Here is a 24,127-nt window from a genome sequence, read left to right on the forward strand (position 1 = left end):
GGCAGACAGATAATAGGACGGATTGTCGCACGAAACCAGTGTCCACCTCGTGGCGGCAGTCGTGACGGCGACCGACACCAGGGAGGTGGCGGAGGTCCCGACGCCGCTCTCATCCAGGGAGGTGGCGGCGGTCCCGACGGTGCTTGTGGTGGCGGTTGCGACAAAGTTGGAGAGCTCGCGGCCTCGGGGCGCTCGCGACAGCGTTGGGTGAGCGTGGACGCGGACGCGGCCACCGGCGGCCACGGACGCTTGTGGCGGCGGTCCCGACGGCGGTTGTTGCGGACCGCGGGGGGATCGAGGCGCCCCTCCTGCGAATCCATGGCGGCGGTCCCGACGGCGGTTGCTGCGGATCGTGGGAGATTAGGGCGCGCCTCCTGTGGATCAGAGGGGATCGCGGGGCATCAGGATGCGGTAGAAAAGGAACAGAAGATCGCAATGATCGTGTTTCATAAAACCAAGACGCAACCGCATGGGGAGAGGCAAACAGACGAGGGCAAAAGTTACACCAAAAATTATCCACTATTTAGTCTTTTTAGTTGTATTGTAGAAGATGAGATTTGAATAAAAAAATTCTTTTTCTGGGTTAAAATAAGCGGCTACACTGGGCGGGCGAGGGCTGGTGCTTCTTGCCGATGCCATGCTGCCGGTAGTTTTGCTTCTTTTGCACGGGCTCCTCTATCGAGTTACCGAGCATATCGAGAAACCAGAGGAGAGGGACCCATCTACTGCATTATGATTCTGTGGGGTCCATACTTACGTGGCCCCACGCTTGATGGGCTTTGCTTATCAGGGCCTTGTTTACTTTCAAAATTTTTTGCAAAATAGGAATAGTAGTACTTTCGTTTATATTTGACAAATATTATCCAATTATAGACTAACTAGGCTCAAAAGATTCGTCTCATCAATTCCGACCAAATTATGTAATTAGTTTTTATTTTTATCTATATTTAATACTTCATGCATACGTTTAAAGATTCGATGTGATGAGAAATCTAAAAAATTTTGCAAAATTTTTGGGGAACTAAACAAGGCCCAGATCACTTATTATGATTTATTAGTAAAAATGTCTGTGCGTTGCAACGGGAGATACAACATATTACGCGCTCAAGATTTATTCAAAACTAACCATATCATGCATATTCTACGAGAGACTGTGCTACGTCTCACAAAGGATCGTGAAAACTCTGATAAAAAAATAATAACAAATATGAAATATATGTCATATACAGTGAAGATAAAATGATAGAATAATATCAAAGATCATATTAAAAATCTGAGAAGTTAGCCTATATTTTCATGAACACAACGCTGGTAATAACATTTTTTATATAGAGATTTTCCAATTTCCGTTGTCGCTAACTCATTGCTTTCATATGCACGATGAACCAAAATTAAAAAGAAACAAATTAAAACATGGTAGGAACACTAAAACATTGTTAATTTTTTTTTAGAATCTCATTGAGACTATTAATTAAGATGTGATTTAAAAAATATGAATCCATGTTTCCATTTCCTGCACCATCTGAGATGTAGGCTCGCTTGACTTACCCATTAGGTCTCCAACAATAGTCACTCAACATCCGATGGATACCGGAAGCAAGTTGAACGGGATAGAAACATTATTAACCCAGACAAGGGCGGCCTGCTCCTCCGCCAGAAACCACGGCCACGTCGCCCGGGATGTTTTCCGCCGTTTGATCGCCGGGTGGACGCCTCTCGTTGCTTGCGCCGGCTTCGGCTCCGCCTGGCTTCCTTCCAGAAGCTGCGGAGCTAGAACGCGAAGGTAAGAAGCCAGCTCGGTTTCTACCCGATCGATTCTATCCGGTTTCACCGCCATGGTCTCGCCCACTCTCACCGTCCTGTTGTGTCTCTCCCTCCACACTGTGCTGCCGCTGCTGCCTCGCTATCTTGTCGCGTCGTCCCAGTTTCTAGCGTCGCCCGCCTCTTTGCGGCGGCGGCGCGGGTGTGCCGCCTCCTTCTTCTTCCCGTTTCCTCCTGTCCGTGCATGCGGCTTTCCCGGGGAGGGCGTTGTCATCCTCTTCGAGGAGGCTCACCGGAAGGGAAGAGGGGGGTGGGGGCTTTGTCTGCCGGAGGACCCCGAGGGGAGGAGGGCGGGAAGGGCCTCGTCGCCGGAGGGGCCGGGTGGGAGGGCGCCGCTTGCCCTCGGTCTTCGCCGGTGGAGGGAGCCGGAGGGGAAGGGCGCGGCTTGGCCTCGCTGTGGAGTCGTGCTGGAGATAGTTGCTGCAGAGACTAAGAAGAAGAAGACACTGATCTGGAACGAAATCGGACCGGTTTTGTTGCATCGTCTGTTTGTTTCGTTGGAAGATAGTTGCTGCCTTCCTCATGCGATTCAGTCTCTGCGTGTCAGCACCCGCCGGTAGCCGTTGTTTTCTCGGGCTTTTCTCTTAGGTAACAATCAGTGCTTCGCTATTTTCACTAAGTACCATCAAGTAATTTGTGCTGAACTAATATGCATTTGCTCTCTTCTCGGAGCTCGGTATAAACACAACAAAGGTTCACATCCTTATTGCCCCGTGGCCCGTGCGCATGGACCCTGTTGTTTCCTGAGACCGGACAGAGTTTTGCGACAACTTTTTGAAACCAAAAAATGGATTTGTAGTGCTTCACAACGGCTTCTTACAAGTCTTTGATTCCAGAGCACAACTGAAACCATGGTACCCTCAATATGGCTGTACAAAAGTTCTAGCATGGACACAGGTTGCACCCACGTATGAACCAGAATACAACAGCATTGTCCACACCATGCCAAAACCACTGAGACGTTTACAGATAAACATTGAAGGAGTCCAAGCCCATCTCTGCACCGATAACACAATGAGAGCACTCCTAAAGAACAGATGCATTATAGACTCAATCTTGTTTGACATCATAGACTACACGTACAACATATCTGCACATACACGCATACCATGAACATGATCCTAGACATGGCTCATCTGGGCCTCAGAAAGAATGAACTTAATAAAGAGCGCTACATATCTGGCCCATCCACATGAATCCAAACGACATGGTAGATGAATCGACCTAATAATGCAGGAAGAAGAGGAACAACAGGAAGCAGAAGCAATAGGTACATACATAGTACGCACCCAATCTATATCAGTTGTCTATTTAAAAAAATAGAGAACCAGTTGTTTGTTCTACTGGTGCTAACACTGATGTGATACATATATATCTTAGATGATGACATCACCGTTTCAGACCCAGTTGAAAATCATCCTAATCCAGCGACGCCAGGATCCTAAGTACATAAAAACCACTGCCTTTGCACATCCCCTTCTGTTAATCACATGTAACAAACCCAGAACCAATGCAAAACCCACACCTTTCATTTTTCAGGTACCGCTTCACCATGCAGTCACAGTGAATACTGCCTCTGCTACCCGATTCAGGTACGCCACCAAACTGCACAGCACTGTACATATTGGACTATATTTACATGCCTGCAATTAACAGCTACGCAACATGAATGACCAGATTACCAAGTCACAGATGGGAGAATGCTTGACGCCTTCAACAGCCGACGGCAATATGCACCGGCCATCTCCAAACAGCAGGCTTCCTGTGTACAATACTGAAGGCATCCACTATATAAATTAATCGATCATGTATGTCTGCTACTACTGTAATGTATTCTATGTAGCACTAAACAAAACTATGCCGGTAACCTCTATTCACACTCAGTTACTTTATTGTTCCGCTAAAACTAAACTCCCAAAAATTAAGGCCATGCCCTATATACTCTGAATACTTTCAGAGATATTATGAGCCTCTACTATGATCATCACATATCTTTCAATACTTTGCGCGAATATCACCCGTCCTTTGTCCATGAGAGTTCCACGGGCGCGCTAAGGCGCGCGCAAAAGTACTAGTGGCGCCACCAACCACAAACGCCCAACCCCAGCGCCGTGTCGCCGCAAGCTCTCGGCCGGCCAGCCGTAGCACCGCATTGCTCGCTTGCTGCTAGCGCCTGAGCCCAGCCCTGTTGAGCACCCAGCATCGAGCACAATTAGCGATGGGCCGCCGCTCTGCGTCGCTAGTTGCCCATGACTGCTGACCACAAGCGTTCATCCACATATCTTCCTGTGTGTTTCGGGACGTCATCCCATCTAGGGTGCGTTTGCGGGGGCGGCCCAGCGGCTCGGCTGCGCCTTTGGGCTGCAACTTACCGTGTTTGTCTCCCTGGCCCATTCTGAAGCCTGGCTTCCGGCAGCCAAAAGCGCCGTCTCCGCCTGGCCCTGGGGAAACGCCGCTAAGGTTCGTTTCTTCGCAGCCAGGTCGCTCGCGGCGCGCGGCGGACGATTTCGGGGCGCAGCGTGGGCGTCGAGGGTGGCTGGCGGGAGCTCGCGCGGGAAGGTGAAACTTCCGTGCACGCGTTCTCACCTGGCGAAACCTCTCGACTATAAGTAGTACCCGCCCTGGCGCTTCTCCTCCTTCCCTTCCGAGCTCAAATCCCTTAACCCTACCTCGTGAGAGACCGGCGGCGGTGACCAGTGCGCGGCTGCGGAGGCGGCAAGCGTCGGCTTTGTCTTCGTTCCCGGCGTTGGAACCTCTGCGCCGCCTTGGTGCTGCCTGTGCTGGGACTCCGAGTTGGTGGCTTCTTCTTCCTCCTCTCCGACTCGTCTTCGTCCACTCCCATCGGATCTGCTTCCCCTACTTCCAGATCTGCTTCCTCTCCGTTTCGCTGACCCCGAGCCCAAGGTGAAATCGAGCTGCTGCTGTTTTTTCTTAGGTCATGATTGAGTTAGGGTTTGGTGGGATACATGCTTCGTTTCAGATTATACTGTTGTTTATGCTGTTGTTTATCTAGGGTTTCAGATTATACTGTTGTTTATACTGTGGTTTATATTGTTGTTTATGCTGTTGTTTATCAAGGGTTCAAGGTCATGATTATGCTGTTGTTATGGCTGTGTGCTGCTTAAGTTCGTATTTTTGTTTGTATGGTCGATGATGTTGTCCAATCTGTGCACCTGGAGGCCTCATTTCGATGTTGCAGCCGTGCATTTTTCTTTGAATTATTTCATCGGCAAGCTTGTTGATGCCTGGCAGGGCTTCTTTAGCTGAACAGTAATTTTTATTTCATCTGGATGTAGATGGATCCCTCTGTGAGCCATGACATGATGCGTAGACAAGCTGCTGCCTTGACAGTAGTGATGGTGTCTTTTGTTACCACCGGGCTCAAAAGAAAGATGCCTGACTCTGAAACACAGCCTGACCCTCTAGCACCTATTATTAAGGAACAAAATGAGCAACACAGACAGTGGACTTTGAGCCTCATCTACCATTCCACTGATGTAGAGTGCATTTCCATGCTTAGGATGAGTAGAGCACCTTTTTTGCATTGTGCACTACTTTTAGAGTTAGGCAGATGGTGACTGACAGGGAGGGTGTCTCAGTGGAGGAGCAAGTTGCCATGTTTCTCCATGTTGTTGGGCACAACCAGAGGTTTAGAGTTGTACACCATCCTTTTAGGAGATCTATTCAAACTGTCCACAAGCACTTTCATCAAGTGTTGTATGATGTTGGTGAGCTTAGGGATGAAATCATCAAGGCACCTAGCAGTGGCACCAACCCTAAGATTCTTGGAAGTCATAGGTGGAATCCATACTTGAAGATAAATGTTTGCCTAGGTTTCATGAAATGTTGCTAGTCACTATTATCTTTCACTCACCAATGGTTTTTAGGATTGTATTGGTGCCATTGATGGCACTCATGTGCTGGCAAGGGTGCCTAGGCACATGCAACAAGCTTTCAGGGGTCGAAAAAAGGATCCAACACAAAATGTTATGGTTGTTGTGGACTTCGATCTGAAGTTCACATATGTGTTAGCTGGTTGGGAGGGTTCTGCACATGATGCACACATTCTTTCTAATGCCATTGAAAGGGAGGATGGGTTCACTGTGCCACAAGGTAATTGCACTAGCACATCACGAAAATGAGGACATATGTCATTACCACACTAGCTCACAGTAGATATCACATTGTAGGTAAATTTTATTTGGTGGATGCCGGATACGCATGCCGCAATGGCTTCCTACCCCCCTATAGGGGGGTCAGGTACCATTTGACTGAGTTTGGGGGCACAAACCGACCTACCAATGCCAGGGAGCTATTCAACCTCAGGCATTCATCACTTAGAGTCACTGTCGAAAGGGCTATAGGGGCACTGAAGAATAGATTTCGTATCATGTACAATAAACCCTTTCATAGGTACAAGACTCAAGTCAGGCTTGTGCTGGCATGTGCCATCCTCCACAACTGGATCATTAGCTTTGGTACTGATGAGCATGTCCCAGCAGAGGAAGGATTCACTGGCACTTTACCTGATCCTCTTGATAGTGTTAGCTTGGAACAAGATTCACTTCTCATGGCTCAGAAGAGGGATGAAATCTGCAATGCTATGTGGGAAGGAAGGGGAACTTCTAGGGTGTGACGGTGCATGATGGCAAGCTTGTTGAAAGGCCATTGTGTTCTGCTTCTTTGCCCTGCCATGGAACTCTTGCTTGTGTGATGAAAATGTTATCATTTCTTGGACTTGGCTGAGACCAAATGTAATTTCATGTGATTGTGGTTTTCTGATGAATTGTTTTGTTTGCAATCTGCGTTCTCCATTATGCCATTGGGTGTCTAATTGCATTGTATGTTGCTACCAAATGTTAGGATGTCTGAACTCGGTGTTGATTTGGTTGGTGTGGAGAGTGGTGTTGATGTTTTGGAGGAGATGATCAGGGTTGGGACGACTGCTGCCCACCCTATTCCTGTAGGTGTTGTAGCTGCCCCAGAAGGAGCAGATCCTGCTCCTGCTCCTTCAAATGCTGGGGGTGGTAGGGTTATGAGGTGGAACAACAACACTTCGGGTTTTGTGCTTAGGAGGATGGCTCATCCCCAATGCAACAGGACTTGGACTTATCACCTGATGGCTGAGGATGGAGTGTCCCACGGCCCCATGGTAATCATGAAACAGTTCTTTAGAATCAAGAAAGTTGCCACTAGGGATGATTGTTTTAAGTAAAATTTCTGCAAAAAACATAAATGTCTGAGGCCCCAGCTAAGTGGTTCTTTTGTTGCCTATGATGTCACATTTTGTAGTAATGAAGCACCATATGGTTGCGGCATGGAAGAACTTCCATTTGGTTCAAACCAAACTGAAGTTCTTCAATGCCGCAGTCATAGTTGTTTCAATTTGGTTCTTTATGATTGAGGCTTATTCAGTACCATTTCAAAGACTAGCAGAATTGAAATCTAAATTGATGTTCGGGTTTTTTTGAAGGAACATGACTTGGTATGTTGTGTACAAGGGCTACAAGCCTGGAGTGTATGCACACTGGGCTGACTGCAATGCACAAGTTGCTGGTTTTAAGAGAAACAACTACCAGGGGTTTCCAACAAAGGAAGAGGCAGTAGCCTCTTTCTTACAGTACATGGGCTGTGATGAAGATGCCATGGAAACCAAAGTGTTTCCAAATCAACAAGGCATCATTGAGCCCAAGCAAGTTATTGCTAGGATGAACATCTTCCTTCCTATAGTCATATCTGTATTTGTGCTTTTTCTGGCCATGTTAATGTATGTATCTAATTCTTGTTGCACTTGTCCTACAAATAAGTAGGCCCTGCAGCTGTTCCATGGTGACTTGGTATGTTCTATACCGAGGTAGGCATCCTGGTGTCTACTCTAACTGGATACAACTTTGTCTGGCTCTTGATGATGGGGACTCTTGATGATGGGGATAGTAACTTGTATCAGGGTTTCAAAACTAGGGATGCAGCAGATGCTGCTTTTCTAGCTTTCAAATTGAGTACTGTATGCTGAAATTAGTGAATTTCAATAGCCTATGATGTTGTAACTGAGGCCCATAACTTATGTTCTAGTTGGGCACAAATTTGTGTGCATCATGTACGTTTGAAATGGCCAATGATGTTTTGTAGTTGGAGTTTGTTGTATTGCTGACGCTGCAGTATTGCTCATGCTCATGTTCAGCCTGGCTCAGTTTTGGAGAAGCAAACACAGTATGAGTTTGGTAGTTGGAGTTAGTTGGGTAGCCAGCCAGGCTGCTAACCCACCCACAAACACCAGCAAAGTTGGACCTGGCTGAAACAGGCCCAACCCACAAACATGGCCACTTGCAGCAACTTAGACTGGGCTTCCCTGGCCTGGGCCTAGGGGGCAGGCCGAGCTACCCAAAGCCACCCTCGCAAACGCACCCCTAGTGTCCCAGACAACAACTCGTGATCTATCTATCGTTACTCGGATACAAGACGGATCCTTGGTCTACGTGACTGATCTATCCTCCTTCTTTTTTCTAATTTCTCCTTTTGCCTCTTATTGCTAGCTTGACTTGTATTGGATACGCTTGCTAGTCTTATTTGGATGGACTTTGAGGCGGACAGAATTTGCAAAAGCAGACTGAAATTTTTATAATTTAGTATTAGGGAAATATTATTACTCCCTCTGTTCTAAAATAAATATCAGTCATGCTTCCTAATAAGTCAAATACTTTTAACTTTGACCAAATATATCTTAAAAATATTAACATTCATAATACATATTTAATATCATTAGATATATTGTTGAATATACTTTGGTAATAAACTTATTTAGAGATCTAAATGTTGCATGTATTTTGTACAAACCTAGTCAAAGTTAAGAAAATTTGATCCGCATATATCCTATAGCGACCTTTATTTTGGGACCGAGGGAGTAGATGCATTGGATATGATTTTAGAGTAGATCTAAAGGATAAGAATTAATATGAGTAGAAAATATGGGTGAGAGACTATTTTTAATTCCTTCACCATTTTATATGATAGATAGATAGATAGATAGATTAGAATTTATTTGTATGGATTTATGGAATTATTCATATAAATTCTAACAATTTTTTAGCTCTATTGCTAATTCTGTTTGTTGACTCCTTAAATGGAGATCATCTATTTGTCAATTGAATCTTGAATCCGTGATTGGTATGATGAAACATGTTGTCTTATGCATCGAAGTTGTTCGTTTGGCAGAAAAACCATGGTTGAAAGTGTTATTCGCTAATTTGTTATGAGACAAAAATAATGTTGAATGACTCACAGATTCGGCAGATAAGCTAGCGAATTAGATCTTTATTGTTTGGCCGATCAGAATACTTGTCGTGAGAATCGTCTGGTGTATATATATGATTGGATAACCAAGTTAAATCAATTTCTTTTTCACAAAAAATGTTAAATTAATTTTATTTTTTGAATCCTAAATTAATTTCAGTTTGTGCCAACGAGATCGTCTCGGGCTAGACATTCTTTTTTGACTAAATTTTTGTGGTGGTCCCTAAACTTGTCTCGTGTTCACAAATAGGTCCTAGAACTTAGAATTTGCATTTCTAGCATCGTAAACTCGTGTTAGTGTTCCAATCGGGTCCAAACCCTCTCTTAACGTTGTTGATGTGATGATGTGGAGGCCAACATGGACTTGGCGAGAGTTTTAGCGCCATTTTCCTCTGTTGACGCGCGCGGGAGGAACAGAGGTGGTTAGTATTTATGCCAAGAACCCCCTGCCTTTTTCTCATCTTTCGTTTCAGCTGCATCCCATTCTCCTCTCTCTCTCCCATCTCTCTTGCATAGAGTGGACTGCATCAGTGGCCATGGCTTCAAGCATGACGAGTTCATCAGGGCGCCAGCGCAAGTTTGCCGGACCTGCCACTGATCTTCTGCCCGGACTCCGGATGGAGGAAGGTGATGGAGCTGACGTCCCATATAACGAACAACTGTGACAAGGTGTTCTTTACTTGCCCAAATCAACAGGTTAGGGTTTCAATTTGATGATTTGCAATTCAATTCGGTCTGTGGTTTGTTTGTTTACGCTTTCATTTCTCAGAAAGGTAAAGGTAAAGAAAAAAGGTTGTGAGTTCTATTTGTGGGAGAAAGACTACGAGCAGTATTTGAAGGACAAACAGAACACGCAACCTTTTCTTTCATTCACAAAAGATGTTAGGTAGACTGCTTGGAGGTGGAACATACCTAGAGGCCATGCGCACAACAGCTGGTGAAGATGAAGAAACTGGACTTCTAGGAAATGTTGTGAACAAGAGATATGGTGAAGAGATTTGTATATTACTTAAAACATTAATAGCATTGGGTGTTGTGGGTCTTGTTGTCAAGATTTGTATCTGTTGGGTATTTTAAACGCAAACAGAAAAATCCGCAAGCGCACGGATACCGATGTAGCCTTCACCCGGGAGTATTCCAGAGTATCGATTTTCCACAGGGAACGTGAGTGTACTAAATAAGATCCAAGATCGCCCAAGGATAACTATATGATTATTTTTGGTGGGAAGAGAGAAAGTTTCGTGAGAGTTCCCTAGTTGATCTAAGAATCAAGAATTACTTCAAGATTATCTATTTCGGGACATCAGAACACTAACCACAGAAAGAGATGAGAAGGGGGCTAGGAAGCTCCGACTACGGTGCTACAAACACCGATCCGAACGAGGTGGAATACGTCGACCGATAGGGCTGTCACTACCCTAGGGCTACCACAACAATCCGCAGGATTGGGTGCAATTCCAGATAATTGCAAGACTAAACACCACGTCTAATCTATTAATTACTACTCTAATGTTTCAAAGATTAGAGCACTTGATGCAAGCGGGAATCTAATAAATAACTTGAATGTAAATAAAAGTAATTAAAGAACTCAGGAATTGTGAAATGAAGAACCTGGAGAACGATGAAGAACGAACCAGTTGCTGCAAAAGTACAATGTTGAGGAAGATCCGACAGATCCGGCTCCTCCTCCGCTCTCCTCTTCTCTCTCCCTATTTTCTAGATTACAACTAGAACTAACTAGAACTAGGACTAGAGGAACTAGAACTAGAACTAGATGAACTAGAACTAGATCTAGATGAACTAGAGGTAGAACTAGAAGAACTAGAGGGATCCTCTCTACTTGGATAAAGAATTGAAACCCTAGCTTTGATTCTGTAGAAGAGGTATGATCTCCAGGGGCCAGGGGGTCTGGTTTTATAGTCCCTTCAAGTGAATCTGGGCCGTCGAATCAAACCGACTTTGATCGTGTGGTTTTTCTTGAAGTATTAGGTCGGTGGAGCATGATCCCCGAGCTTCACCCTGATTGGTCCAGGGGGGAGGGCGGGCGCCCAGTAAAGGAGGGCAGGCGCCCAGTGCCCGGCCCCGTCACGTCTCCCGTTCGCTCCCGTGGCTTCTGGACTCTTCTAGATGGTAGATAATTGCGCGTCAAGTTAATATCCCTATGTAAACCCGACGTATGGGCCTTTCTTCCGTATTTCCTGATAACCCCCTACAGAAATAGACAAACACCAAAACTCGTGGAATTCTGTCAGATAAAACCCTAAGTCTAGGTGTTAGTTGCATTTGGATCCTTTTCCTTGATTAGTTGATGGTTAAATATGAGCATTGAGGACCGTCAACAAGCTCCCCCAAGCTTAACCTTTGCTCGTCCATGAGCAAAGATGGAGTCAAGAGTTTCTGCAGTGGTTTCATGCCTTAAACGTACACATGCGTTCAAACAAGATCTCATCTCTGAGTTAGGGTAAACTATTAAGATTTAAACTTACTCATTTTACCTTTCACCATGGGGCTTACAACCGTCACTTATGTCTTGAGCAGTTAAAAGATAGAACGGTCTAGTTAAACACCATGTCTCTTATTCTTGATCAGCTATAGCTCTGGAGTTTTTTTGCAGATTTTCAAATAAAACTCAGAGATTCCTTGTATGACTCTCTCTAGTCTCTCTTTTGTGGTATTTCTGGATTCTTACCAAGACAGTAATGGTATATGCCTTCTCTCAAAGTATGTGGTATTTTTGGTATAAGGCATAGTGGCATTGCCTTCTCTCTCACCCTACTCTAATAAGGTTTTGATATCTGGAGCTCATAGGTGGGAGATAGCTAATACATACTTACAAGACATTTATTGCATAGTCAAACCATGGATCCAGAAGAACAAGTCAATAAGTCAAATCAAGATATGCATGTGTGGCAAATGAATGGTGATAATGGTGAAAGTAATGGTGCAAGTCTAATTCTACTTTTGCTCTTTTGAGGGGGTACATACCTTTCTTGCTCTTTTGAAACTTTTTGAGGAGAATGAGATGCTCTATATTTTCTTTTTCTTTTCTCTCAGGTGGGTATCTTGTATCCCTAATTCTACTGTCGGACACTTGTCCATTTTTACCTCTCGTCTTACTTTTTTTTTCTTTCGAGGTTCCGGGCACTTGCCCCTTTTTATTTCCTCGTATACTTTCTTTTTTTCTTTCTTCTTTTTTTAGAGCACTCATTTCCTAAAATAATATAGCAAGTGGTAGTAACCAAGATAACTTGAACATTTATTTCACAGGGAAAAACATAAATAGAAGAATGTTTTTGGTTATTCTCTCCCGGATTAGGAGTAGAATATTTTTGGGTGGTTCTGGAGATGGAAATGGATGGATATATGTGGATGTGTACTTTCGAAGTAGAAGTAGCATGTATGAGTGAACGTGCAAATGAATCTTGATTTAACCACATGACAAGCTCCTAAGGGTCTACACAGCTTGACCACACTCAATGCTCATAAGCAGTAAAAAGTAAATGTGTAGCTCAAAGTCTAGCAAGCATGTATATATGGCTGTGGTAGGAATTTAAACTCTCATCATACAGGAACTCATCATGTGTTATTTTAAAGATTTTCAAAGATAAAATTCTCCAGAATTCTAGCATCTCTAGGAACAGATAAACAGCAGCTCAACCTTCCCATACCATATCCGTTAACGACTTAGACTTTAGATCAAGTAGTCTTCCCACAAGTTCAGGTTTAGAGCAAATCTTAATTAATAACAGTCATGCCTAAACTTGAGGGAGATTTCAATTTTGAGAACTAGTCATGGCAGAGCAACTATTCATCATTTCCATGTGAGAGCTTATCATAAGGGTTCATAGCAAATTTTATTTATTTATTTATTTAGCAAACTAAGCAAAGATATATATAAGCACAAAATCTTTATTTGGGTTTTTATGATTATGCATCTTTTTATTATTTGAGTAAAATATAAACGTGAGTAGAACACTTAGCTGGATAAATGGGGGTGCTCTCCCCCAAGCTGGATTTTCACGTAATTTCTTCTGATGTAGCTAGTAGGTGGTGGAGGTGTATTTGAATGTCAGCAGCACCCTGACAGTGATTAGGATGTCCTCCGTCTGCTAGTCTTCTTTGATCCTTGAATTCTGTGGAGCTCAAATAGACAACAAAGCTTTGTGGAACTGGTTAAGTGTTAGCATAAATATTTAGCCTTTATCATGTTGAGCCTCCTCAATAAATGTTACACTCTTTAGTAGAATCATAAATTTATTTTTATAATTTTATTTTTATAGGACATGAATATATTTATTTTATTTTTATACTACCGCAGTGAATGTACTTATGGGTTTTATGCCATGAGCATACTCACATGGGGCTTACTATTTTTAATATTTTTATTTTCTTTTCAAGATGATATGAACCTTATTAACTAAGCAAACTATTTTAAATAATTGAAAGGAAAAAGATAACTACCAAGTTTACCTCTTGGCAAGGCGTTCGGTGTTTTTAAGTCCTCCGAACGGGACTCTCCGTTTCCTCAGTCGTCCTGGGATTCGCTGGATGGCGTAGTCGGTGGTTCCGACGGCGTCTACTCTTCATGTATAACTATCTTCTCTCTCCACACCTGCCTCGGTGCACTTCTCCTTCGTAGACTCGTAGTCCGCCCATCCGTCCTTGATGATTTTCCTCGTCTGGTTGCGGTTACGTCGTCTTCTTCTTGTCCTGACCTGCTTAGAGTCTTCGACTATATAGTTAGGGTCAGTAAAATAGCAACGTACCTTCTCAGAGGGAAAATGCATGTGGACTCTGCTGGTTCCAATGTAGATGATTGCTTTAACGGTGCTGAGGAACAGTCTCCCAAGAATGATGGGTAGATCGTACTCGTCTTCTCCCATGTCAATAACCTTTCAGAATGTCTGATATGCCATCTGGAGCTGAATGTATGTCGGTTTTAGGGGCATGGTTCTGAACAGGAGCTGATAGGTGACTGGGTCGTCCTTTTTGGTCAGGAACGGTGACTTAAGTCGACGGCCTTGACCTCCTTGAACTGCAGTGACCATCTTAGCTGACTCAGTCTACATTTGCTTGTTCCTGTTCCTCCTATTGGTCCTCTTCCTTGGTTCATGTCGGGATTGCTCTGAGATTTGTGTAGTCTTGTTCTTGAAGGAAAACGTCTCCTTTCTCTCTTTTGATGTAGAAACTGATCTTGGCAGCACTAGCGTAGATGACAGCTCCTGAGGTGTTCAGAAATGGCCTCCCTAGGATGATGGATGCCCTCTCATCAGTATCAGTCTCTATCACCACGAAGTCTGCTGAAGCGTATAAGGTACCAACTCGGACATAGAGGTTCTTCAATATTCCCCTGGGCATAATGTTGACACTGGAGCCAAAGTCGTAGAGTGCTTCTAGGAAGTCCACCATGCCGATGGAGATCGGGATGACGGGGTGTCCTGGATTGTCTCTCTTGACCGGCAGAAGGTCAGTAATTACTTCCACAACAGGGTTACTCCAATAGTTACGTCCTCAAGCATCTCAGGGCAGTGAATGCCTGAGTGTCCAGTATCTCCAGTGTGTTTGTGCTCGTAGATCTAGGTTCTTCACTTGGTGGAGTCTGGGAGTTGTAAAAGTCCTTCATATTTTGCTCGAAGTGTACCTGCTCATAGAGACAAGGTAGAGATCAAGTGCATGGGCCCTATTGGTGGAAAACACCAACAGAACCAAAAGTGTATTTGTTCTTCTCTAACCTTAAGCATAGTGAGCAAGAAAATGATGGATAATAAGATCATGAGTATAACATTTAAAACATTTGTCAGATCAAATCGCTCAACCTAGTGGAAAGATAATCTATCTATATTTATGTTGTTTTTTTATAAAATATATATATCTTCCAAAGATTGAGTGTGCAAAATTTTAGCTGATATTAGGAGTATGGGATCACAAAGGTGGAAGGACTAAACATGTTGAATCGATTGGGTTGGTTAATCTAGAGTTGTAAATCATACATGTTTGTCTCTTTTATTCATGTGAACGCCAGAACCAAGGAGAAACTTATAAAAATAATAGTCAAGTACCTTAAGATGTTACCTTATTTGAAGAGTGATGGTACAGTATCACCTTGTGGAAGCTTTCCTTTCTTAGCGGTTGTGCATCGTGTTTGTGGCACCCTCCATGGATCATCTCTTGTGAGCTATGCCTTCCTTGTGTAAATTGTGAAACTTCATGTGTCTCTCTCTTTGTCTCCAATGTGAGTTTATCTCAGGACTTCCCAGGTCGATATTGAAAGTTTTCCTGCAGGGGTTAGTCCAACAAAATATCCAATATCTACTATAGCATATTATCGGCTCAAAAATCAACCTAGACACCATGTCTAATTTGATTTAGGAGGGCACTTTAACCTAAGCATCATGCTTAATTTAAACTCCCTTGGAAGTAAGATCATCTGCCCTAAACTAAGCACCATGCTTAATTAAGAGATAAATGAAACTACTCCAAGCCTAGACATATACTAAACCAAATAAAGGTAGTATGAGAGCATTTTATAGAGATCTACTCAAGTGGAGATGAAGTAGTGTGATTAGTATTTAACAAATTGAGCATGTCTCAAAGGTAGGGACAACCAACATAGCAACATGGCAAAGGATGTTTTTATGTAAAGTACTCCCCCAAGCTTGAATTTTGCAAAATTCAAGTTTGGATGAATTTAATTCAATGTTGTATGATGATTGGTTGGACATACCTTGTGCTTGTCATTCATCCGATCTTCTTGCTCCAATCCTGGAAAGGTTAGTGACAAGAATACCCGAAGGAGTATTTTTACAATTATCCTTATATGCTCAATTCACAAGGTAATGTTGCAAATAATTCAAAGCTTATGTTACAATCTGATCGTTGCTTGTTTTAGGACACTAAGCTTGTCCTTAGGAAACCATCAATTTATGTCAGCGAAGTGGTTTCCCCTCCAACGCTGACCTATATCAAGATCAACTCAACGAGTTCTACAATATTTAATATAGACATATGCATCGACAACCGCCCTTTTAAAGTTTTTATAAATAGAAAGGATGAGGGGGTTGGAGATCTCGAATGTAGTGATGTTGGAAAAACCAATGGATTGGGAAGATGTTGCATATGAGCATGGAGTAAATGAAGTGGCTATGAAATAAATTCCATGCTCATTAATGCATAGAGTGAAATCCATGTAGTATGGTGAAAATGATAAGGTGAGTGTGGTAAAAAAAGGAAAAGAAAAAGGATACACGGACGACTTGGTTCGAAACTAGCACAGCTACCGTTATCCGGCAACGGCGCCAGAAAGCTTGTTGGGTATTTTAAACGCAAACAGAAAAATCCGCAAGCGCACGGATACCGATATAGCCTTCACCCGGGAGTATTCTAGAGTATCAATTTTCCACAGGGAACGTGAGTGTACTAATTAAGATCCAAGATCACCCAAGGATAACTATATGATTATTTTTGGTGGGAAGAGAGGAAGTTTCCTGAGAGTTCTCTAGTTGATCTAAGAATCAAGAATTACTTCAAGATTATCTATTTCGGGACATCAGAACACTTACCACAGAAAGAGATGAGAAGGGGGCTAGGAAGCTCCGACTACGGTCCTACAAACACCGATCCGAACGAGGTGGAATACGTCGACCGATAGGGCTGTCACTACCCTAGGGCTACCACAACAATCCGCAGGATTGGGTGCAATTCCAGGTATTTGCAAGACTAAACACCACGTATAATCTATTAATTACTACTCTAATGTTTCAAAGATTAGAGCACTTGATGCAAGCGGGAATCCAATAAATAACTTGAATGTAAATCAAAGTAATTAAAGAACTCAGGAATTGTGAATTGAAGAACCTGGAGAACGATGAAGAACGAACCAGTTGCTGCAAAAGTACAATGTTGAGGAAGATCCGACAGATCCGGTTCCTCCTCCGCTCTCCTCTTCTCTCTCCCTATTTTCTAGATTACAACTAGAACTAACTAGAACTAGAACTAGAGGAACTAGAACTAGAACTAGATGAACTAGAACTAGATCTAGATGAACTAGAGGTAGAACTAGAAGAACTAGAGGGATCCTCTCTACTTGGATGAAGAATTGAAACCCTAGCTTTGATTCTGTAGAAGAGGTATGATCTCCAGGGGCCAGGGGGTCTGGTTTTATAGTCCCTTCAAGTAAATCTGGGTCGTCAGATCAAACCGACATTGATCGTGTGGTTTTCCTTGAAGTATTAGGTCGGTGGAGCATGATCCCCGAGCTTCACCCTGATTGGTCCAGGGGGGAGGGCGGGCGCCCAGTAAGGGAGGGCGGGCGCCCAGTGCCCGGCCCCGTCACGTCTCCCGTTCGCTCCCGTGGCTTCTGGACTCTTCTAGATGGTAGATAATTGCGCGTCAAGTTAATATCCCTATGTAAACCCGAAGTGTGGGCCTTTCTTCCGTATTTCCTAATAACCCCCTGCAGAAATAGACAAACATCAAAACTCGTGGAATTCTATCAGATAAAACCCTAAGTCTAGGTGTTAGTTGCATTCGGATCCTTTTCCCTGATTAGTTGATGGTTAAATGTGAGCATTAAGGACCGTCAACAGTATCTTGGTTGTTGTAATCATGAAGTGAACATGAATAATACAACTTGTGCAATGTTCGAAATGACAATCTCGAATGAACTTTTGTGCAATTTATTGCCATGTCATGTTTCAGTCAATTGCTAGTGTTAGTAGAATTAGGTAAGCAATGTCTTGTAATGAGAAGATTTAATTGTAGGCAAGCACCACATTCAGGTGACTATTACACAGGAAGCATCCACACAAGGTTCTGGGTGCTAGCACAACACTGCTTAAATGCATCCACTAGTAGTTTTGATGCAAATTACAAAGCTTGGACCACCATTGCCTAACTATAATGCATCTAGATTGTTTTAATGCATGTTACATGACAAAAGAACCTTATCTTTCGTTCACAAAAGATGTTAGGCCTAAACTTCACAAAAGGGGGTCAACTGATTTATTCACAAAAGAGAAGCACTAGTTCATCAGTTCAGTTGCCTTCTTCTTCCATGCTAACTTCTTTGTTGTTGTTGCTTTGTCCTTTCCTGGTGCCTTTCATTTATTCACAAAATAGAAGCACTAGTTCATCAGTTCAGTTGCCTTCCTCTTCCATGCTAACTTCTTTGTTGTTGTTGCCTTGTCCTTTCCTGGTGCCTTTCCTGGTGTCTTCGCTGCTAACTTGCCTTGCTTTGTTGCTGTAGTAAGTGGCACTGGCCTAGCAACAGGTTGGCTATCTTCAATGAAAGCACTATCTGGAAGTGGTCCATGATGCCTTCCTTCTTTTACAGTGCTTGATGCCTGTAAAAACATTACAATATCAATGCTTAATTTTTGTCCAAATAGATACTTGTAATGCTATTGTCATATGGTTGTTAAAACAGATACTTCATACCTATGAAAACATCTGTGACAACATCAAGTTCTCAGTGTTTAAATCTTCCATTGCATGTGGTTGTCCAAATTCCTATTATCATGTAATGCAATTGGGAGTGTCGCAACAACAATAATTGTTTTTGGTGGCAATATGTGTTTCATTACTTGGGAGATAGTTGCCTCTTGATTAGATTGGTTGTCCACACGAATAGGTGTCTCTTCATTGTATGTTGGTGTCGTGTTCCTATAGACAGATGGACTAATCCCTAACTTCTTAAGGGAGCAACCACCACTATTGTGGTTCTCACCTTTGCACCAACTACAAGTAATAATTACCCCATGCTTCGACAGCTTTGGCCCAACCCTTCCTTGCACTTTAGTAGGTTGCTTCCTCCTGGATTTTGTTGGCCTTCCAACCTTTTTTCATATATTGGTGGCTGCACTAGAGGTCCATTCATCTTCTCCCACATAGTTTTATCTCTACATGGCATTATGTTGAAGGCATAAACATTGCTATAGGTTTCTGTAGAGTAACAAGAAGGAAGCATATCTTCAACTAGAATTCTCTCATGTCTAAGACAAGCTATGGCATGATTGCATGGGATGCCAATTAAGTCCCATCGTCTATAGTCACAAGTCTTGTTGCCAATGTCAACAATATAGTCAAATTCCCTTGTTTGCACTTGGAAAATACCTACATCAGCTGGCTGCCCAAAGCACATGTTAGCAAAATCTAAGTTCTGCAATAACAAGTCACACTTGGGGGGGTACTGAAATAAGCTTTCACCTAGGTATTTGGTGCCATCTATTCCAACCAAGCATGTGCAGCAGGATCCAATTTCTTCATATCTTCCATGTTGCTATTAAACTTCCTAATAGAACTAGACCTAGCACATTTCTAGAGCTGGTTCTTCAAGTTTTCTCATTTGAAATTGCCTTGCAAATTCTAGTATAGGTGTCTAACATAGAACCTATGCTCTGCCTCAAGGAATACATCCTTAACAGCTAGTATGAGACCCTAAAAAGAGTTTACAAAGCATCATTACAACAAAAGCACTAGCGGACATGTAATGAACTATTAGGTCCTAATATGGCGGCCATCTAGGTAGATGACTAGCCTGTAGCCACTAAGAAATCCTCTCCTGTAAGCATCTAAAGCAAAGTATAGGTGGCTGAAGTGTCCATCAATTATGTTAAGCTAGAAGGTGCTTCCTGGGTTAGACCTTCTAATCTCTTAGCCAAAGTCCCATAGCTGGTTGTATTGCTGAACTTCATCACCACAGATCTGCTATACAGCCATGCTTCTAGCTCTGCATAGCTTACACCTTGCAATCAATGCCATTGCAAATTGTGTTGAGAGCCATTGTATTGCATTGCTTGTTCGCTCTCTCACTGGTGGGGTTGGGGGATTAAGAATTACAAAGTCATGCTCGGTGACTTTCCACACTCTATCATTGATTGATCCAAGGTACAGTTTCATTTTTCTCTTTCAATAGTCAAAGAAACCTATGCCATCAAAGAACGTTGATTTTCCCCCAACATGGTTCAACACTATTTGAGCCATAATTTGAGCATCGAGGTTGTTAAACCTTCTCAAAACGGTGACCATGGCTTCGATACCACTTAAAAGGTCCTAATATGGCTAGAGGGGGGGTGAATAGCCTATTTAAAAATTTTATAAACCCACTTGAGCAAGGAGTTAGTAAATAATAAAGCGGAGCTTTTTGTTCTAAATCTAAAAGGGTTTTTACAAGCCATCTATCCAACAATTCTAGTTATTATTGTCACTAGGCACACAAAAGCTATGTCTCTACTTATACTAGAGAGCTACCTAAAATGTCTATACAAGCAAGTAAGCTACTCTAGTTTGTGGAAATATAAAGGAGTAGGAATGAACTTTTATACCGATGTGTAGAGGCAAGTGAACCAATCAATATAATAAAGACCAATCACCAGGAGAAATCCAATCAATCACAAGAGATGGACATAAAGATTTTCTCCCAAGGCTCACGTGCTTGCCAGTACGCTACGTCCACATTGTGTCAACCAACACTTAGTGGTTCGACGGCTAAGAGGTGTTGCACGAACCTCGTCCTCACTAGGACACCGCAAGAACCTACCTGCAAGTGAGGTAGCTCAATAACACGTGCAATCCACTAGAGTTGCCTTTGGTGCTCCACCAGAGAAGGCACAAAACTCCTCGCAATCACTGGGAGATGACCATGAACAATCACCAACTCGTGCCAATGCTCCTCCACTGCTCCAAGCCATTAGGTGGCGACAATCACCAAGAGTAACAAGAAAATCGTAGCCAAATCGATTCCTAAGTGCCACTAGATGCAATCATACAAGCAAATACACTTAGAATCACTTCCAATCTCACAAAGATAGTTAATTTATAAAGGATATAAGTGAGAGGTGTTTGCTTAGGCTCACAAGGATGTCAAGTATGCTAGAATGCCAAGAGGGTTACCTTAGAGCTGGCTAAACACTATTTATAAGCAACCCCAAAGAATAGAGTCGTTACTCACTTAGGGGTTGTCCTGTTGAGGGTGTCGGACGCTCTGACGCAGGGCGTCAGACGCGCCCTCAGCGTCCGACACTGCCCTGACAGGCGCACTGGATTATGCCATGTGTCCTTAGTTAAATGTGACCCATTGATCTCCAACGGTCACTTAAACATTTAAGTTTGTAGGGACTATTCGTCAAACGCATTAGGTGCAACACACCAGACGCGCGACCCTCACACCGGGCGCTACTTAGATAGTTCAGAAACCGTTCGGGAGGCATCGGATGCGTCCGATAGTGTTGCATTGGATGCATTGTAGGTTCGACGCACACAACCTCAGCGCACGCTCGTGACCTTGCTAACACAGTACTCACCAGACACACGAACAGTACTCACCAGACACAGGAACAATAACTAAACCATGTCTGATGCTCACCTATTGGACACTCTGACGCACACTTTTAACTCACGTCAAAGATTGAGAGTACACCGGACGCTAGGCTAGTGTCCGATGCTGCTGAGTCCAGCGTCTCCCACGACTTTGCAATACTTTCCACCAGCGTAATAGAGAATATGTATTTCATTTCTTAAAAGCACCGAATCCCAACTCTTCTCCACCTCTTCAACTCTTGCTCAAAAGTGCTAACCACCAAGTGTTTCACCTTTGTGTATGTGTGTTAGCATTTTTGCAATCATTTTTAAGGGTTAAGTTAGCACATTAGGTTCTAAATGCATGCACATGTATCATGACACCTATTGACACTTGATAACCGCTTAGCCGAAGAATTCCCCTCTTTATAGTATGACTATCTATCCTAAATGTGATCACACCATCTATGTTGTCTTGATCATCAAAACTAAAACCCTAAGCAATACCTTTGCCTTCATCTTCAAAGGGTTTTGTTTTCTCTTTTTTCTTTTCCAAGTTGAGCACTTGATCACCTTATGGTCATCACCATCATCATCATGATCATCTCTTGCTCCATCACTTAACATGTACCAAACTTATCTAGTCTACACACACTTAGCATAGAGGTTAGTACTAGGGTTTCATCAATTATCCAAAACTAAACTAGGGCTTTCAATCTCTCCCTTTCTGGTAATTGATGACAACCCATTTACAAAGATTTTTAATAAAATTTTCTTGGATTCATGTTGCTTGCCCAAGCATTTTACCATGTGCAAAGGTTATGGACAAGTTTTATAAACCCAAATTGGTAGCAATTGCTCCCCCTACATATGTGCTAAGAGTTTGGATTTGGAAGCTTGCATATATTGGTAACTAGACATTCATAAAACTAAAACACCCTATGAGATCAACATTAGAAACAAGGCTTTAGTACCACTAGTGAAAATACAAAAGTATAGTTACACTTTCTATGCATGCTAGTTCTTAATTTCATCAATCAAATCTACAACTATCATACACCACACAAGCAAGGTATTAGAGAAAAACTTTAAAGCTAATGCAAATGCAAGCAATCATATGTAACACACATTTAAATGCAACAAACAAGTTTATGAGCTTGCTCCCCTTACTTGTGTGCTTTAAAATTTTAATTGATCCCCTTCCTTTATTAAATTCATTTAATTTTCATGAATGATCCTAAGACATGTAAGGAATGACTAGATGCACTAAACAAGTCCTTAACAAAGGATGAATGACATGTCAATCAATTTTACCTTGCTTTGCTCGAAGAAGAGGCATGTCATATAATGGGGGTGCATCAACACATATTTGAGTATGTTCAATTCATTCGTAGTTTGCAAAACCTCTTCTCATCAAGTGGCTTGGTGAATATATCGGTATGTCAATCATCAGTGCCCACACTCTCAATGCAAATGTCCCTTTTTTGTTGATAATCTTTTATGAAATGATGACAGACATCTATATGCTTTGTTCTTGAATGTTGAATTAGATTGTTGGTGAGCTTCATGATATTTTCATTGTCACATAGCAACAACAATTGTTTGAAATTGATTCCAAAATCCTTCAAGGTTGCCTTTATCCATAGGATTTGTGTACAACAACTAGTAGGCGTAATGTACTCCGCTTCGGCAGTTGATAATGCAACGCTATTTTATTTCTTGAATGATCATGAGACAAGTGATCTTCCATGAAATTCTCGAAACTTAATTCACTACTCACATATACAAACTGAAACCTTCAACGAGAACAAAGGAAGGAAGCAATTGGACTCAATACTCGGGTGGGGGATCGCCGACCGTGCGCCGACGTGGAGCCATCAGGAGGCAGATAGAGGAACTTGCAGCGACGCATCTTCTGCACTCACCAATGTTCTCCGCCGCACTGCCGCTGGGTTCGTCCCTATGTTGTCTTCCTCGTCACCGTCGCTCCCTCCACCAAATCATCCTCTCGCCTACCGCCCAGTGCTGGGAGGGTTTTTAAGTGAAAGGGAGGAGAAAAGCTAGGGGCTTCTTGGCGTAAAACCAAACTACCTACTCTTGCGCACAACACGTGAGGAAAATAACACTGAATCCCCCGCCGAGTTCATGTTGGCCTCCACATTAGCGGATCAGTGCGTCGGAGAGGGTTTGGACTAACATGAGTTTACGATGCCAGAAATACAAATCCTAAGTTCCACAACCTATTTAAGACGTTTAGGGACCGCCACCAAAATTTACTTTTTTTGAGACAAGGCTAGACACTCTTTGAAGCTATGGAAGAGATAGCAGATTTAAGCCTTGTTTAGTTGTAATTTTTTTGTAAAATAGACACGGTAGCACTTTTTGTATTTGACAAATATTGTCCAAGCATAAACTAACTAGGCTCAAAAGATTGATCTCGTAAATTAACAAACTGTGTAATTTGTTATTTTTTAATCTATATTTAATGCTCAATTGTGACCGGATATCAAAATGTTTTTGCAAAATTTAGGCCTTGTTCAGTTGAGGAAAATTTTTGGTTTTGGCTACTGTAGCACTTTCGTTTGTTTGTGACAAATATTGTCTAATCATGGACTAACTAGACTCAAAAGATTTATCTCGCGAATTACAGATAAACTGTGTAATTAGTATTTGTTTTCGTCTATATTTAATACTTCATGCATGTGTCAAAAGATTTGATGTG

The 24,127-nt window shown here is 42.6% G+C and overlaps 1 protein-coding gene and 1 long non-coding RNA gene across 4 annotated transcripts; both read left to right on the forward strand.

Annotated features, from left to right (window-relative positions):
- On the forward strand, positions 1,531–3,713 carry LOC110430170. Of its 3 annotated transcripts, none has more exons than XR_002447474.1 (3): positions 1,531–3,091; positions 3,202–3,413; positions 3,499–3,713. It is a non-coding gene; the product is annotated as an uncharacterized LOC110430170 (long non-coding RNA). The 3 variants fall into 3 exon arrangements; XR_002447473.1 differs by having other exon boundaries at positions 1,545–2,409; positions 3,361–3,413; XR_002447472.1 differs by having other exon boundaries at positions 1,544–3,413.
- On the forward strand, positions 5,393–6,457 carry LOC8084724 (protein ALP1-like). The gene is made up of 4 exons (XM_021448140.1): positions 5,393–5,479; positions 5,709–5,934; positions 6,012–6,147; positions 6,235–6,457. Exons 1-4 carry the CDS (start codon positions 5,393–5,395, stop codon positions 6,455–6,457), a joined length of 672 nt encoding a protein of 223 aa, XP_021303815.1.

The sequence above is a fragment of the Sorghum bicolor genome, chromosome 9 (assembly GCF_000003195.3).
Source record: "Sorghum bicolor cultivar BTx623 chromosome 9, Sorghum_bicolor_NCBIv3, whole genome shotgun sequence".
NCBI classification, from domain to species: Eukaryota; Viridiplantae; Streptophyta; class Magnoliopsida; order Poales; family Poaceae; genus Sorghum; species Sorghum bicolor.

Bases quoted from the DNA above. Each gene is read 5' to 3' on its own strand.
- LOC8084724 (XM_021448140.1), top strand. From the start codon at position 5,393: ATGGTGACTGACAGGGAGGGTGTCTCAGTGGAGGAGCAAGTTGCCATG. The intron at 5,935-6,011 runs GTAATTGCACTA...ATCACATTGTAG, and splicing joins TGGGTTCACTGTGCCACAAG to GTAAATTTTATTTGGTGGAT. The intron at 6,148-6,234 runs GCATTCATCACT...ACCCTTTCATAG, and splicing joins AGGGAGCTATTCAACCTCAG to GTACAAGACTCAAGTCAGGC.